General features: G+C 50.9%; 1 protein-coding gene across 4 annotated transcripts in view; it reads right to left on the reverse strand.

The window, feature by feature from the left end:
• IFI35 (interferon induced protein 35) overlaps nucleotides 1-18,054 on the reverse strand; it is a 274,901-nt gene continuing 256,847 nt past the window's right edge. For all 4 annotated transcript variants that reach the window (XM_078645325.1, XM_078645324.1, XM_078645323.1 and 1 more), the window contains one exon: nucleotides 1-3,076. In XM_078645325.1, the coding sequence (XP_078501451.1) occupies nucleotides 2,885-3,076 (192 nt within the window). In that variant the 3' untranslated portion in view covers nucleotides 1-2,884. The remainder of the gene's footprint in view (nucleotides 3,077-18,054) is intronic.

Raw genomic sequence — 18,054 nt, forward strand, 5'->3', positions numbered from 1 at the left:
CCATTCAAACTCTTTTATTACATGCACTTAGTGCAGGTGGGGAAGGCAAGAACAGACTTTCAAATAGGTACAAGAGTATGAAACAAGATTCTCTTTTGACTGGGCAATACATGGGGGTGTGAATCTTTGTCCACCCTGATTATTGTCAACAGAACTTTGAATATCACTTGCAAATCACTTCCAAATCACTTTCACAAACACCATCCTTGCTCGTCAGTTTCACCTAAGAGTGTTTCCACAAATGCTCCCTCTGCTACCAATCACAACAAATCGGCGACTACAGCATTTGCTTTCTCCCCCACACTATTCAGGTAAAAAACAGCAGCATCCAATGGCCTTGATTAAGTACCTTCTTTTGTTTCCCATTAATGCCACCATCAATGTGCATGCCCATTCTTCCCGCAGGACAGCCAATGCAAAGGCTGCCCCATTTTCCCCTCTCCTCATAATAACCATTTGTTATTTTCAGTGCTTTAATAAAGTATTCACTTCTTAGTCTCACCCATCATAAACTAATAAAGCGAATGTTTAAACCAAAATTGACAAGCCCATGACTCAAGTGCAATATCTGCAATAGACTAAATCAAACCAAATAGTCTGACGGATTATAATTTTCCTCTTGATTGTGTTGACTCATGGTGAATATCAGATGCACACCGCGGGCACTCAAATTATTTGAAAGTTATGCTTTAAATGACTTAGTAGACATAAGCTGACAATGTAATGGAAGAACTTAGACAGGGCATAGGAAACAATTGTCCCCAAGGAAACGCCACAGGGAAGAACGCTAAACGTAGTGCTCATGAAATAAAGTATGGACCATGGCTTAGCAAATGCCACAATATTTATATTGGATTAACATAAGAAGGTTTAATTGTGGAGGGCAGACACTGCTGTACTTGATTTAAAAAAAGTGATTAAATATACAAGGTGCTACACAATCTAGCTAGATTGTTATTAACATAAAATAGATCCACAAAAACTCAATATGGTTTAGTCCAAAACATATCCTACAGCCAGTCTTACTATGAGGAAGCTGTTGACGTTTCGACTAATTGAGAAAACAACTGTTACATCTCTTCATGACACAACCACAACCATCTGGCTAAAGAAAAACTGATGACGTAACCCAGGAGCCCAATGGTCCGAATGATCAAACTCACTGAGAGCAGGTCAACAAAAAGTAACCAAACTCCAGTATCACAATCACGAATACGGTCACAGAGCAAAATGTCCCAAATCTTCTAGCACTGGATGCAGCATGAATCATAAATCAGCCTGTGCTGCTCAAATCTAATCCACTTGTCCTAGAGATTGGTGAAGAAATTGGACTCTGCCCTCAACCACTGGCTTTAGCATTTTACTTATGACTTTCACAGTCCTTCGCATCAAAACAGCAACACATGCACCTTGCCTCACAACCGGACTCCATTATTTAGTAAGGCCCCATCACCATTCCTAGGCAAGAAAATGGCTCCTTCTCTACCTTTCGTAAAAGAAAAACACAATTCTTTATTTGGTTATGGCCATAAGGCATCTGAAATGTATCTACAGACTTTGCTCTTAACTTGGTACCACTGCCCCACTTGGACTGTGATCTTGTCCTACAATTGAGGAGTCTTCAATTTATCAACTTTGTCCCCAGGCGTTGTCCACTCTAAAAGCGAACAATCCGGTCTATAACCAGTTCCACTTTTGGTTTCAGTGAATCAAAACAACTACAAGCCCCACAGCACAATCCTTAGCTGTTTGTGTAGCTCTGCGCCCATGTATGAACTATTTTTTCTCATGTACAGCCGAGACAGATTCAAGGTATTTGTAGAAACCATAAGGCCCATATTACAAGTTGGACATTCCCATGAGGCCCTCATTAGAATCACAAGTCCAAATCTCATACTGGGATTACAACTGGGACACAAACTGAGTACTCACGGTTTTGTGGATAAAAGATTATCGACAGGTTAAAAGAAAAAGACAGCGAAAATATTGATGGTAAATATTGCACATATTGCATCTGTGCACTCCTAAATGGAGGAAACACATGCAATTAAGGTTTTATCCCCCACTCTGAAGTCCAGAAAAGGTGCTCCCACTAATTACCCCACCCCAGTATCACAAATTGTGCATGCAAAATGATAACACCACATTTATGCCAAAGTTGGAACGAATACCTAAATAGGCTCTCCTGGTACAATGTAAGGAAGGAGGTAGGGCCCTGAAGCAGATCGGCCAGTCTTAAAAAAATCCTTCAGTAGCAAGCAACATAAACAGCTATCCACACACTTAACTGGGTGCATTCCTTATATCCGAATACATCCTATTCTGTTCTGGAATATCATTCCACTTCCATTGGCATAAATCCATATGTACATATTTACCATATCAATAAATGTAAGCAATAAAGAAAAAAGTAGACTATACCGAAAGTCTCAACACCTTTTGGAGTAAAGATGGTGAGGAGCTAAACTGAAATGTATTCCAGTGCAAGAGCCTACATTTTACATTTGCATTATATTATATTTTCTGGTGAGAGGCCAAGTGGTGCGTAACTCATGCACATTTGTTGCTTGGTCAAAACCCAAAAGGTATGACACATGGCCTCACCCGAAATAAACATATTCATTTTGTATACATTGCTTTTATGTCCCTAGCAGCCAAATTCACGCAATTGCAATCTCAAGAGGAAAAATAAGTACTAGTGTCTTCCTTCATTTCAACATATTATTAGACTCATAAAGCACATTCCTTTATTTCAACACATATTTAATAATCAAGGGATCTATGCTCATGTGTTGATGAGCAGTTGTAGGCTTGTTCATCAAAGACATAGGGTTATCTTTTCTAGAAAGAGGGTTTGGCTGTCGTTCTTCCTGTGGAGCCAGTCCTACTCCACATCCTCTTCAAAGACTGCCATTGCGCCCTTGCCGAGGGGGACGTAATGCACGAGCTCCACCTCACCGCCTCCATTGCTCCTCTTCTGGAAGTGGATCTCCAGCACATCCTGCAAGGCCTCCTCATCCATGATGTCAGGGATCCCGCTCAATAGCACTGTCTTTTGACAAATGGAATCGCGGAACTATCAGGAAGGAAGAAAGCAGTCAAGACGTTAAAATATAGCAATAAAGACAAACCTTTCTTCAATAGATGGAAAGGTTCTCAGTGGGCAAATGTAAGCTGCAGCTACAGCAGGGCGGTGCGCTTTTTAAATATCTTTTGTAGTTTCAACATAGAGCAGGAGTAAATACCCAACCCAGATGTATGCAATTTTGGAGAACACAACCAAAACTTGTTGAAATCAGTTCTGAGGACCTTTGTTTTAATTCCCATTTATTTTCTCCAAGAATGGCATTCACCAAGTTGACAAAATGAACTAGGTGACAACCATGTTTGGTGAAAAATGCTCAAAGGGTTGTTTTTATCTCGCCTGCCCACTGCTGCTCCAGCCTGCCCTCTGCTGCTCCCAGTGTTTGTCTGTAAAACCAACCCAACTCTAGGATTACCTCACCCCCTTAAGCTCTCCTTTATTTTCCCAATCTTTCCCAGGCTTATAGATCTGTTTTTCTTTTTTTTTTACAGCCAATGCAGGTATTTCCCCTTTGTCCTCTTTTCTCTCCTACCATCCCCTGTCCCATACCCTGGCAGTGTCCTCGGGCCCCCTTTTGTTGCTTACTGTTTTGTGTATTGTCCCTATCTAGCCTCCAATTCAATTTTTCTTTGAATTGGCCAAGTTACTGTAAACCTAGACAACAGAGTAGTGTGTCCCCACTAACTAGACTGGGAACCTCTCTTCTCTGGCATTTCTTTACCATTTTGTCCGCTTCCTTTTCAGGTCCTGTTATTTTAGGAATTAATGGACAAGTTACTTACCTTCTGTAATACCTTATCTGGTAGAGACTCTATCTAGCCGCCGATTACTTATCTTAGAATTATCCCCAGGCGTTAGACAGGATCCGGAAAGATTTTCATGAGCAGTACCCCTGCACAAAGGTAAGGTGCGTTGATTGGCTCTATGTGGCGTTGTAAGTGACATGCCTGGTGCCTATAAAGGTGCCACCCCACGTGGTGGAGGGAAAGGTTAAGAAATAAAGTACGATGATGTGCAACCTGTTTATAGATTGGACCACGCACTGCAGCACAGATGAAACTGTCAAAATATATGACGCAATGTATTGAAACATTTACAGAAAGTTGATGCGATTCTAAAATTATGTACATAACAGTTAATGGTCCTAATGTTCTGGAAAAATGGCAAAAAGTAGGTGCCACCCCAGCATGCTAACGGAATGTGGAGCCTTGAATAACACTTACGATTGGCATGGAAAACTAAGGCCCTGTAAGGGGAAAGCCCTGTTCCTAGAATACGTTCTCAGAACAAGGAAGATGGGTGGGTCGGAAAGGAATCTGCAGAGTCTCTATCAGATAATGTGTTACCGAAGGTAAGTAACTTGTCCATCTGATAGAGACTTCTAGCTGTAGATTTCTTACCTTAGAATAGATACCTAAGCCCAACAGGTGGGTCTGAGAAAAAACATAATACCAAGAAAGTCCTGTAGGACCGAACGTGCAAAGTGCTCATGCCAAGGGACCTGACTGTCCAGGCAGTCATTTTTTGCGAATGGGTCCGAGGATGCCCAGGTTGCTGACTCTCAGGTGTCCAGGACTGGGACACTGCATGCTAATGCAGTGGTTGCAACCTTGGCGCCAGTAGAATGAGCATGCAAACCTTCATGGGATTACTTCTTGGCCAATATGTAGCAGATTTTAAGGCAGAGCATGACCCATTGGGAGATGGTCCACTTCTACACAGCCTTTCCCTTCTTCGCTTTGATATACTCCACGAAGAGTTAGTCATCCACCTGAAACTCTTTCGTGCTGTCAAGGTAAAACGACAACACTCTTTTTGGGTCCAGACAGAGAAGTCACACTCCTTCCATAGAGGGCTGTGGCAGAGCATAACAGTAGACAGAGTGATGGACTGATCTACATTAAAGGGAGTGACTACTTTCAGCAGAAAGGAAGCTCTAGTTTGTGGAACCAGCATGTCCAGCTTTTCTGGGAAGATGGTTAGGTATGGAGGCTTGGATGACAAAGCCTGGAGCTCACTGACCCTCTGGGCAGATGTCATTGTTGCCAGCAAGGCAGTCTTGATGGTAAGGAGCCTGGGAGAACAGTTGTGCAAGGGTTCTAAGGGAGCGCACATCAGGACGAGATTAAGGTCCCACTGAGGCATTGTAAAGGGAGAAGGAGGAAATATATGTTGTAAACCTTTGAAGAAACTATGCACAATAGGGGATTTGAAGACGGATGGCTGGTCAGGCAACCACAGATCAGCTAAAAAAGCAGAAAGATAACCCTTTAAGGTAACCAGAGCAGAGCTATGCTGAGAAAGGGAAAGAATAAAGCGAGAAACCTGAGAAAGGGGAGCAACCTGGTTTACTAAATACCATGCCACAAACTTGCAAAACAGCAGGCTTACACCATTTTCGTGGAGGGACACCTGGCTACCAAGATGACATCACATACTTTAGGTGTCAATTGTCACCGCTCAATCACCACGCAAGGCGGAGTGTTGACAGGTTTGGGTGGAGAACCACTCCTGCTGCTGCGACAGAAGATCCTGCCATAGAGGACTGATGGACATGCTCAACAACCCGGGATACCAAACTCTCTGATCCTGGTCTGGAGCCACAAAGAGGACTTGGGCCCCGTCGTTCCTGATCTTCTTGAGAACTCTGGGCAGGGGTGGTATGGGTAGAAAGGCGTACACAAGGCCTGAGCTCCACTTGAGTCGAAAAGTGTCTCAGAGCGAGAGCCGGCGTGGCAACTCTAGCGTGTAAAACTGCTAGCAATGCGGTTTTCGGCGGTGGCGAACAGATCTGTCCAAGGCTCCTCCTACTGCTGAAAGAGACCTTGCACCACCTCTGGCGTTCAGAGAGCGCCACAAGTTTTGAACAACCAGGGAAGTGCTCTGGCGTTTCCAGGCATGTCCAGAGACGCAGGGCCTCTTGACAGAGGGTCCACGATTCCACCCCAACCTGTTTGTCGCAGTTCCACTTGAAGGTGGTGTTATCTGTGAACACCTGCATTAGCCTTCCCTTGACGGAGGGCAGAAAGGCTTTTAATGCCAGCCAGATCGTCCGGAGCTCCAAAAGGTTGATGTGGAGTCCTGATTCTGACAGATTAGAGGCCTCTGCTCTCCACCTCTCGAAGATGGCGGCCACATCCCAGGAGTGACACATCTGTCACTACGGTCAGATCTGGTTGGGGAAGGGAGAGGGGTTCTGCCGCTGACCCAATCGTGGTTCATTAATTACCACTGCAGATCTTGTGCCATTCCCTCTGAGATCTGGACCATGTCGGAGAGATTTCCCCGATGCTGCACCCACTGGAACTTCAGGTCCCACAGCGCGCCTGCATATGCCAGCGGCCATGTGTCACAAGCAGGATGCAGGAGGCCATGAAACCCAGCATGAGACTCAGCAGTCTTGGAGTCAGTCTCGCAGAAATCCAGGATTAAGGCTGAAACATCAGTATCATAGCCCGAATATCCTGCACCCGCCATACAAGAAGATAGACCTGAAACTGCACCTTGTCCAGAACAACTCCGATGAAGGGGAGCAAATGAGAGGGAGTCAGGTGTGACTTTGGTATGTTGATAGTGAACCCCAGCAAATGCAGGAGGTTTTGACTGCAACTGAGAGAAGGCTAAGGTCCAGGACCTTGGCCGCCCTCCTCTCCACCATTGCGAAGAACGCTCCCTCCTACATAGCCATGGTAGCGGGAAAGCATACCAGTATCTGGAGAAGTGTCCAGTCTGATGGCTTTCGACAAATCCTAAGACCAGTATTCATTTGGGTCAAAGGTCTGGCATTATTCAGGGTACAGTAACCCATCCACATCCTCCCGAGTTCTAGCCCATGAGAATAGGGCTCAGGCTTCTGCCTAGAAGGAATGGCTCCGGTCGGTGCCAGAGTTGAGCGACGCCCATCCGACTCCGTATCGCAGTTAGGGATGAAAATGGGGATGGCGCTGCCGGCAGGGATCCAAGGGTCCCAACTGGCGCCAGAGTCTACGGCGTGATCCAGTAGGAGCCACACCCAAACCTGCGGGGCCCAACGGCATGCCGACTGGAGCAGGCCGCTCAAATATGATGCTCATGGCCTCATAAAACTTGTGAAGATGAGCGGGAGTCGCACCATCCCCGGAAACTTGAGGAAACGCGGAGCCGACTCAGGTGCCGGCTCAACCGAGAAGCCAGGCCTCGAATGACGACACTCCCTCGTCTTATCGGCCAACGAATCTGGTGAAGTCGAAAACCTCTTCAACTTCTTGCTCTTCTTCATACGATGGGACTGACCCGAGTGGCCCAACAACTTCGAGTGTGATGAAGATTTCAGATTCCGCGATCGCTCCCGGGACCTTCCTCTCGACAGGGAATGAGATTGCTGTGGCATCACACATCGAGCTCCCTCTGGTTTCTAGCACGGCAATTGGAGCAGGCCTTTAGATCAGGGTCGCACTTGAGGCACTAAATGAACACAAGATACAGGTCTGTCAACGACATCAAGAGAAGACAGGCATTGACATCAGCGCGCTGGGGTGGCGCCTATATAGGCACCGCCGTGTGACTTCCAGCGTGGATGACGCCATGTGAAGCCGCGACGGCACCTACCAGCGCGCAGAGGTACTGCTTACAAAAATATTCTAGATCCAGTCCGACGCCTGGGGATAATTCAAAGGTAAGGAATCTGCAGCAAGAAGTCTCGATCAGCTAAGAGATGAACAAAGTTATTTACCTTTGTTAATGCTCCTTCTGGTACTGCAGATTCCTCACCTTTAGAATAAACCCAACGCACCAGACTGGATCCAGAAGCATTTCATGTGACTCTGCATTAACTTTCCTCTGTCCAGAAAGTGACGGAGCCGAGATGATACGTGCATCACCCTGCACACGGACGTCAATTTCTTTTTGTCCATGCCTTCAAACTCAGAGTCCAAAGCTTCACCAGAGGCATCAGTATGCAGATTTTGGGATTGGGTTATTTTTAGATGGGAAAAGAGACCATTCCACAAAATGGGGAGGTGGGAGGACAGTGAGGCATCTGAGGTTGGATAGAGTATCCACCAGAAAGTGTTAATGAAGATAACTTGCTCTTCTGAAGGATACTTCTAACCACAGATTTTTCATAGAGTTCGAGACAGGAGAGGAAACAGCAGAAATACATACACAAGTCTCTGCTCCACTTAACCCTAAATACATCTTCTAGAAGGAAAATGCTACTTACCAGTATGCATCTGTTCTTGGCATGTAGAGCTGCAGAGTTGCACACTGTGCATAGATCGCCACCAAGCTCCATCCCCAGATTGTTTTTTGCCATAAGGGAAATTATGGAGCTTTGCAAGAAAAGGAAGGATGCCCATGTAATTTGCATCTAATTAAGATAATACTGGAACAGACAAGGGTAGCCGGGGAGGCTGGTGGGCGTGTGCAACTCGGCAGTTCTACATGCCTAGAACAGATGCATACTGGTAAGTAGCATTTTCCGTTCGAGGCATATGAGCTACAGATTGCACACTTTGCATAGATTGTATAGCAGTACCCATCCCTAGCAGTGACCACCCCTATCTGTTGCAGTAGTTTGGAATAATGTTTTGGGAACAGCCTGGCCCACATTAGCTTGTTGATTAGTTTGCACATCTACACAATAGTGTTTTGTGAATGTGTGCGGTGTAGACCATGTAGCTGCTCTGCAGATGTCATCTAGGGGAATGTTCCCTAAAAATGCCATTGAAGCTCCTATTTTTCTTGTAGAGTGGGCTTTAGGAGGAACAGATAACATACGTTTAGCCTTGTGGTAACAAATCTGTATGCATTTGACAATCCATCTAGCTATCCCAGATTTTGAAATGGGATTACCTTTGTGTGGTGGTGAGAAAGACACAAAAAGTTGTTTTGTCTTACAAAAGGGTTGTGTCCCCTCTATGTAGTATAGCAATGCTCTTTTGACATCTAAAGTGTGAAGAGCTCTTTCTGGTACTGTCTGTGGTTGTGAGACGAAAACGGACAGTTCCACAGATTGATTGAGATGGAAGGGAGAAATGACTTTGAGTAAGAATTTTGGATTAGTACGCAGAACTACCTTATTGTGATGCATTTGCAAGAAGGGTTCTTGAATGGTTAGTGCTTGTAGTTCACTAACTCTCTGCAGAAAGGTAATAGCTACTAGGAACGCAACTTTCCATGTTAAAATGTAGTTCACATTTGTGTAAGGGTTCGAAGGTAGGTCCCATTAACCATGTGAGAACAACGTTTAAATTCCACTCAGGTGAAGGTGGTACTCTGGGAGGAATTATTATTTTGAGGCCTTCCATAAAGGCTTTAATGGCAGGCACTCTGAATAGAGATAGATGTTGTCTATTTTGCAGATATGCGGCTATTGCAGCAAGATGTAGTCTAATAGACGTATAGGCTAAGTTGCATCTTTGGAGGTGCAGTAAGTATCCTATGATGTGTTGAATAGACACATCTAGAGGATTAATATTGTTGTTGTGACAATATATTACAAATCGTTTCCACTTGGCTGCAAAACATGCCCTAGTGGTTGGATGTCTAGCTTCTTTTATGGCATTCATGCAGTCTGGAGGAAGGTTCAAATATCCGAATTCTAGGATTTCAGGAGCCAGATCGCAAGGTTGAGCTGAGCTGGGTCCGGGTGTCTGATCTCCACACAGTTCTGTGTAAAGAGGTGTGGAGACAGGTGTACTTTTTGGTGCGGTACTACCGACAGTTGTAGTAGTGTGGTGTATCACAGCTGTCTGGCCCATGTTGGAGCAACTAGGATGAGGGTCAGAGAATGCTGCTGTAGTTTGCGTACTACTAGTGGCATGAGTGGTAGAGGTGGAAAAGCGTACGCAAATCTGTTTGATCAGTTCATCCATATCGCATTGCCTTTGGACAGTGGGTGTGGATATCTGGCGGCGAAGCTTGGGCATTTGGCGTTTTCGTGGGTGGCAAATAGGTCTATCTGAGGTTGTCCCCACATCTGAAAGAATGGCTGAAGAGCTTGCATATGAAGTTCCCACTCGTAGGTCTGTTGTGTTTGACAACTTAACAGATCCGCTATGGTATTTTGTACTCCAGGAACATGCTGGGCTAGAAGGAATATGTTTTGAGGTATAGCCCACCGCCATATGTCCTGTGCTGGTTGAGATAGCTGCAGGGAGTGTGTGCCCCCTGCTTCTGTATGTAATACATGGCTGTCATGTTGTCTGTGCGCACTAACACAGCTTTGTTTGATACTTGCTTTTGGAAAGCTTTTAGTGCTAGGAATATTGCTAGTAACTCCAGATGATTGATGTGGAGTAACTTTTGTTGTGGTGTCCAGCTGGCTTGCATGGTGTGTTGCAGTAGGTGGGCTCCCCAGCTGGAGAGCGATGCGTCCGCAGTTAAGATTATCTGAGTAACTGGCTCTAGGAACGGTCATCCCGTGGAAAGGTTTTTGGTGTTCCACCACTGCAGAGAGCGATGAGTCTGACCGTCTACCAACACTAGGTGTTGACCTTGAGCCGGGTTCCACTGACGTGATAAGCATTCTTGTAGCGAACGCATTTGAAGTCTTGCATGGGGCACTATGAAAATGCAAGAGGCCATCATCCCTATGAGTTGCATGAACACTCTTGCTGGAAGGGAGTGTTGTAGCTGAAACCTTGTTAGAAGAGTTTGTATGCTGGCTATCCGTGCTGGAGTGGGATAGGCAAGCGCTTTTGAGGTGTTTATTGTGGCACCGAGGTACTGTTGTACTTTTGATGGGTGTAGATGGGACTTGGCATGGTTTATTGTGAATCCCAAGTCGTGAAGCAGTTGTATTGTGGCATGAGTGTGTTCCACGCATTGGTTGTATGAGCTGGCTTTTATGAGCTAGTCGTCGAGGTACGGGAAGACATGGATGTTTTGTCTTCGTAAATGTGCTGCCACTACTGCTAAGCACTTGGTGAATACGCTTGGTGCTGTTGTGACTCCGAATGGGAGTACTTTGAATTGATAGTGCTGTCCGTCTACTACAAATCTGAGATACTTCCTGTGAGCCTTGTGAATGGGAATGTGGAAGTATGCGTCCTTAAGATCTAAAGTAGCAAGAAAGTTGTTTTGCCACAGAAGCGGAAGGACTTGTTATAGTGTGACCATGTGAAAATGGTCTGACTGTATGTATATCTTTAGCGGTCTGAGGTCTAGAATAGGCCTTAGAGAGCCATCCTTTTTTGGAATCAGAAAGTATAGAGAGTAAACCTCTTTGTTTTGTTGGTGCAGAGGAACTGGTTCTATTGCACTTTTTTGTAGCAGGGATTCTACTTCTTGCTTTAACAGTGCTAGATGGGGGCGTGGCTACGATGCTGCCGAGCACGGACGCCTGAGCCCTGAGCTCCGGGCCGGTCTCGGCGTTTATCCTGCAGGCAGACCCCCCCTGGCGGCACCACCACCCGGGATTGCTTCCCGATTGCAGCGGGACACTCTTGCGCTGAACAGGAGTACGCTGGGTCCCGTGGCTGCCGAGACCTTCGCCTTGCAGGAGGAGCTGCGGGGGCGGCCGCCGGCCATTTTGACTGGGCTACGTCCTGCGGCTGATCCCCGGCCTCAATTTCAGAGGGGTGGCCGGAGATCGGGCCGCAGCGGGAGCCTGAGGATCGCTGCTGGTGGGTACCTTGGCCCCGGAAACGGAGGGGCGCACCCTGGGAACCTGACAGACAAGCGGTGACGGGACGGGCACTGAGAGAAGGAGTGTCGGGGCACTGGAACCGCGCAGCAGCTCGGAACGGGCGCTGGGAGCGGAGGCGTCCGCCTGAGGCGAGCGGGGCTGCGGACGGCGGGCGCTTTGACCCTGCGGTGCCATCGGAGCTGTGGGGCCAGCCTGGAGCAGGGGATACCGCCTCGGCTGCGGCTCTGTGGGATTGAGGCGGCGTAGCGGCTGAACTGGTGGCAACAACGCTGGTGGGGCCCAGCTTTTGGTTGGGGAGTCACCTCCTGGCCCACGGCAGACCCTGGCTCCGCTGAACCTGGCACCACCCCGCTGATTGCTGACTGTGGGGCACTGGGGGCGCTGCACGCTCCACGAGGCGGCCGTCTGATCCTGAGCAGGGACCTGGGCTCACTCGGTTGATTTATTGGACACGGGCTTTGGGACCTGCAGGCACTTGAGGGGCCCGGAGCGGTGTGGGACTATTGGTGATTCGGCTGTTGGCCGCGGGACCCTGGGGCTGCGGGAGCCCCCACTGAGGGTGTCGGTGCTGTGGTTCGGCTGTGCCTGCCGGCTGTGCCCCTCCCCCACTTCTCCTTCCCTCTTCGAGTTGGACCTTGCCCTTGCATCAGGCGAGTGAGCGTGATAGCGTCCTTGGCCTTCTTCGGAGCATGAGCTGGGGCGATCTTGCAGTGCTTGGTGCCAGGGTGGTCGCCGGCTGGCCTCCATGGGGAAGCCACGGAAGGGGACGGGCGCGGCGCCGCCGGACCAGAGCGGAGATTCCCTTGACGCCCAGGACCTGCAACGTACGGATGACCGGGCGACTGGGCTGCAACATCAGCAAATGGATCAAATTCTTCAGGCCATCGGGGACACGAGAGAGGCGTTGCGCCAAGATATCGCCCAGGTATCCACGAGCCTTGGCCTTCTGAAGGCGGACCATGGCAAGCTTGCTGACCGCGTCAAGGCTGCAGAGTTGGTTATAGAGGTATTGGAACCGGCCCAGAAAGCGTCGGATGCCACGCTCGAGGACTTAACCCGCAGGGTGCTGCAACTGGAGAGGAGAGCAACTGACGCGGAAGGGCGCAACAGACGCAACAATATCCGCGTGGTGGGCCTCCCCGAAAAAATTGAAGGGGATGATATGGTCACGTATTTGGAGACTTGGCTGCGGGATGCGGTGGTCCCCGAAGGTCTGACGCACTTCTACACCTTGGAGAGAGCCCATAGGGTCCCGGCTCGCCCCCTTGCCCCGGGACGACCTCCTCGACCGGTGATAGCTCGGCTACTCCACTTCAGGGACCGGGACATAATACTGCGGCAGGCCAGACTGGCTGGTCCATACAAGGTAGACAACGCGTCGGTGTCAATATTTCCTGACTACTCCCAGGAGGTCCAACGCAGCCGTTTCTCCTTCGTCGCCGTCAAGAGGGCTCTCCGCGATGAGGGGGTGCAGTACTCTTTGATGTTCCCGGCCCGCCTGAGGATACTGGTGGACGGAGTGGCCACGTTCTGTGCTTCCCCGGATGACGCTTGGCAGTGGTTGGAGCGGTTTCGAGCGGGCAAGGACGGCGCGGGTGCCTGGACGGGGAATGCCGAGGATCGGCCGAAACCGCGCAGGAACAGACGCAATCGAAGGAGAGAACAGGGCAGGAGATCCCCGACGGCTTCGCAGACAGACCAGGAAAGGAAGGCCGCCTTACAGGCGGTGTCGGACATCTCCGGAGCGGTGCCTGAGACCCAGGTGGTGGATTCAGGCTCCAGGTTGGGTTCGGATGAGGCGGAACCGGGTGGCTCGGACGAGGTGTCGGACAAGGAAACTGGGGAGTTGCCTCGGATCACCCCGCAGACAGCTGATAACCTCCTGGATGAGTGACTACGGGACGCTGAGTGATGGACAGTAAGGGGGAGTGCTGGCCCTGTGGGGTGGACAAACGAGGGGCGGATGGGGCCCTGCTTTCTGGGTGGATGGGGTTGTAACTGTTCTTTGCTTTCTGGGAGAGGTGCTGAGTCCCTGGCCTTATTACGGGGGGGTGGTGCTGCTGGGAGGGGGATGGGGGAGGACATCTCTTAGTCGGGACCGACCTTTACTGGTGCAAAGGGTCTTGATTGTCCGGCAGGCTGGTGCGGAGTCTCCCCTCGACCTCACATATCTTGTGAGTCTCTGGTATCTTCCAGAGTTTCCCTCGTACTCGGGGGTTGGGTTTGGATGGGTGACAACTGTTTGATGCCTGTTCTGGGGGTGGGTGGGGTGGTAGTTGGTTGGGGTTGTTTCAGGGTTTCGAAGATTTGGGGTATTGTCAGTGTGCCGATGAGACTGTGGGGGATTGGACTTTGCTCTGTGCCCATTGATGGCGGCTAAATTAGACTTGAAATGCATTACCTGGAATGTGCGGGGGCTCAACTCCATGAGGAAGAGATACAAAGTGCATGCATATTTAGTCCGGCGGGGGGTCCAGGTGGCTTTTTTACAGGAGACGCACTTAACGCTGGCTGAAGGGCAGGCGCTGCAGCGGCGATGGAGAGGGCAACTCTTCTATACTACTTATTCTGCGCATGCTAGAGGGGCGCTACTTTGGGTCCGGGCGGGTGTCCCTTTTCAGCCTTTGACCGCTAGGGTGGACCCGGAAGGGAGGTTTGTGGCAGTGTTGGGGAGGCTGGATGGCCGGGATGTGGCGTTTTGCTGTGTTTACGCCCCTAACTTTGATCAGACTGCGTTCTTCTCCTTGTTGTCAAGCCGGTTGTCGGATATGCTCGTGGGTACGGTGTACATGGGAGGGGACTAATTCTGTGGCAGATGTTGAGATGGACCGTTCCCATCCACCGCTCGCTCAGTCGGCGGTGTGCAGAGTAGCTAAGGCGCGGAGGGACTGGCAGGATCGGTGGGGGCTCCAGGACGCGTGGCGGACGTGCCATCCTACGAGTAGAGACTATTAGTTCTATTCGGCGCCGCATGATTTACATGTGCGTCTTGACACTTTCCTCTGCTCGGGTGGGGCTCAGGAGCTCACGCGCGATTGCGAGTACCTGGCGCGGACCTTATCGGACCACAACCCTTGCCTGCTCACGGTCCTTTGGACTAGACAGAGGCAACCGGTTCCCACATGGCGGTTGAACCCGCTGGCGCTGGAGGACCCGGTCTTCCGCGCTGAAGTGCAGGACTGTATCGAGCGCTATTTTCTTGAAAACTCGGGTACAGCGTCCACCCGGGCGATTGAGTGGGACGCCTTTAAGGTGGTGGTGCGAGGCGCGTGCCTCTCGTCCTCGTTGGGGGTTCGCCGGACGCTGCTGGCTGAGATCTCACGAGAAGAGGCCGCTTTGCGGCAGGCGGAGAAGGATGGCCACGGGGCGGGCGGCAATAGGGAGGAATTGTTAGCGGCTCGGGAGCGGGTGGCCACCCAGGTGGAGAGGCTCCGCTGCCATGACTACCGGGAATACATGGTCCGAGCACATGCGGAATGGGATCGGGTCGGCTCGCTGTTGGCATGGCTGGCCACTCCTGATACTAGGGGTACGCCGATCCTCTCGCTGGCTACTCCGACTGGAGACTTGGTCCATTCGCAGCGAGAGATCAACACTCAGTTCCGAGATTACTATGAGGATCTTTATCGGAGCAGGATGGCGACGTGCCCTGCGACACTGGATGCCTTTCTTGAAGAGGCTCAGTTGCCGCGACTGGACCCAGAGCTGGGCGCTGCGCTGGGGACGCCTATCACGCAGGGGGAAATCAGGGCGGCGATCAAGCATATGGCCAGGAGGAAAACATTCGGGAGGGGACGGTCTCCCGGTTGAGTTCTATGCTGCATATGTAGATCTCCTGACGCCCCGCTTACACCAGCTCTATGGGGAGGCCTGGGAGCAGGGTAGATTGCCGGCGTCGGCGATCGTAGTCCCGCTGTTGAAAAGGGGCGGCCTCCCCACCGCTAAGACGGCATATCGCCCGCTGTCAATGCTCACGGTGGACTACAAGGTATTGAGCAGGATCTTGGCGACACGGCTGACTACCCATATGTGCTCCCTGGTACACCCGGACCAGTCGGGCTTTATCCCCACTAGGAACACCTCGACATGCATACGGCGCCTGCTAAGGGTCATGGATATTGATGGGGAGGGCCCCGCGGGGGCGGCCGTGTTATCGGTGGACATCGAAAAGGCATTCGATAGTGTGGAATGGCCTTACTTGTTCAGTGTGCTCCTTCGGTTCGGACTGGGGGATGGCTTCGTCCGTTGGACGAGGCTGCTTTATGAGTCGGCTACTGCTAGGATCCGTACGGGCCGCTCTGTCTCTGCGGCGTGCTCGGTAAGTCGGGGCACCAGACAGGGTTGCTCATTATCCCCGCTCCTCTTCGCTTTGGCGATTGAACCACTGGCGGCGCGGGCCCGGCAGGGCCGGTACTTTCAGGGGGTACCATCACGCGGCGGCTTACATTATATATCATTATATGCCGACGACCTCCTGTTATATCTGGCTGATGTGAATGAATCGGTGACGGGGGCGCGGGCCTTGCTTCAGGACTTCGGGACTCTGTCAGGCCTCCGGGTTAACTGGTCTAAGACCTGTTTCTTCCCCTTGACGTCTCGCTGCGCCCAACCTGAGGCGTTGGATGGACTGCGCTGGGAACCGGATTGTCTGCAGTACCTCGGGGTCCATATTTATCGCACCCACGCACTCCTTTATGAGGGGAATGTGGGCAGAGCCATGAGGGGCATTAGAGGTAGCATGAGGTTTTGGCACGTCCTCCCATTATCTGTGGCCGGGCGAATTGCGTTGTTGAAAATGGTGGTACTGCCGCGCCTGTTATATTTTTTCCGCACGCTGCCGGTGTGGATACCGCCCTCCTTTTTCCGGACACTACGGTCTGCGGTGATAGGTTTCATCTGGGGCTCAGGCAGGCGACGCATAGCCTTGAATACTTTGCTTAGGTCCCGAGAGGAAGGTGGCCTAGCCGTGCCGGACTTCGAATGGTATTATTTGGCTGCTCAACTCCAGTGGCTCACGCAGGCGGTGGCGAGGGAATTTAGGGGACCGGAGGGACCGCAGGGTCGGATTGTGCCGCGCCATGTCCTGTCCTTTATTGTACTCCAACAGGAGCTTCGGTTGGAGCAGCTGACTCTTGAAGAACGAACCCTTCGTCGCTGTTGGCTGCGTGGCCACAGGCGGGTGGGGTGTCGCGCCCCGTATGCCCCGGAGATTCCCCTGGGCATGTGTACCGCCCTCCCGCATGGTGGGGATTGGTCGGCGCTTGCCGGCTGGGAGGACTCCGGTCTTCACATGATAGGAGATTTGTACCGAGACGGTATCTTGATGCCGTTCGGTGCCTTGCGAGAGGCATTTGATTTGCCATGGGGGGACTTCCTGCTGCATGCGGCTTTGGTTACTGGGATCCAGAGACGCTGGAAGATGGGGCTGGCGGAACCGCCCACGTCGCTAGGCTGCCAGTATGTTGTGATGGCAGCTGGCACCTATAAGGCCATCACATGCTTGTACCGGAGGCTGGCATTGGTTGATCCCCCACCGCTTGACGTGCTACGGGAGCGCTGGGAGGGCGATCTTGGTAAGCAGATACCGGAAGCGACATGGTCTCAGCTTGTGCGAAGAGCCTGGAAGGGCACCCGTAATGCTCGGTTCCAATTGGTCCAGTATTACACCCTTCACAGGGCGTACTGGACCCCTGCCAGGATCCAGCGGATCTTTGGAGGTGCACAATCATTATGCCCGCGCTGTGCCGCGGAGGACGCTGACTTTAAACATATGTTCTGGTCGTGCGCGGGCTTGGCACTTATTGGATTGATGTTTTCGCATGCCTGAATGCGGTTACGGGTCGTCAGGTTGCAGCGGACGCGGGAGCATGCCTGCTACTTTGGTTTCCCCATACTCCTGCCACTAAAATCACCAGTAAGTTTTATGACTTGGGGTTCATAATGGCCAAGCGGGAACTTACGCTACACTGGAAGTATAGAGGGGGACCTAACTACCTGAGGTGGCGGAGGTGCTTCCAGCAGTGGGCCGCGTGCGAAGGTGTCCTGAGACTGCAATTAGCCAGGCGTATGGCCAACGATAAGGCACTAGATACTGCTAGAGCGTGGAATGCACTTGTGACGGACTTACAATCCCTTGTGGAAGCTGGGGATGGTGGGGAAGATGACGAGCCGGCGACCCCGGAAGGGGGTGCAGGGCAGAGGGAGATGGAGGTGGATGCGGTGGAGGGGGGGAGTTAGGTGATGAGCTTGGGTGATGGGAGGGGATGGAATGCACGGTTCCCTTGACTCCAGAGACGAAGTGGAGATCGACTGCAGTACTGGATAGTACCTGGACCTCGGT

This window comes from Lissotriton helveticus, chromosome 5_1 (genome assembly GCF_964261635.1).
Source record: "Lissotriton helveticus chromosome 5_1, aLisHel1.1, whole genome shotgun sequence".
NCBI lineage: Eukaryota > Metazoa > Chordata > Amphibia > Caudata > Salamandridae > Lissotriton > Lissotriton helveticus.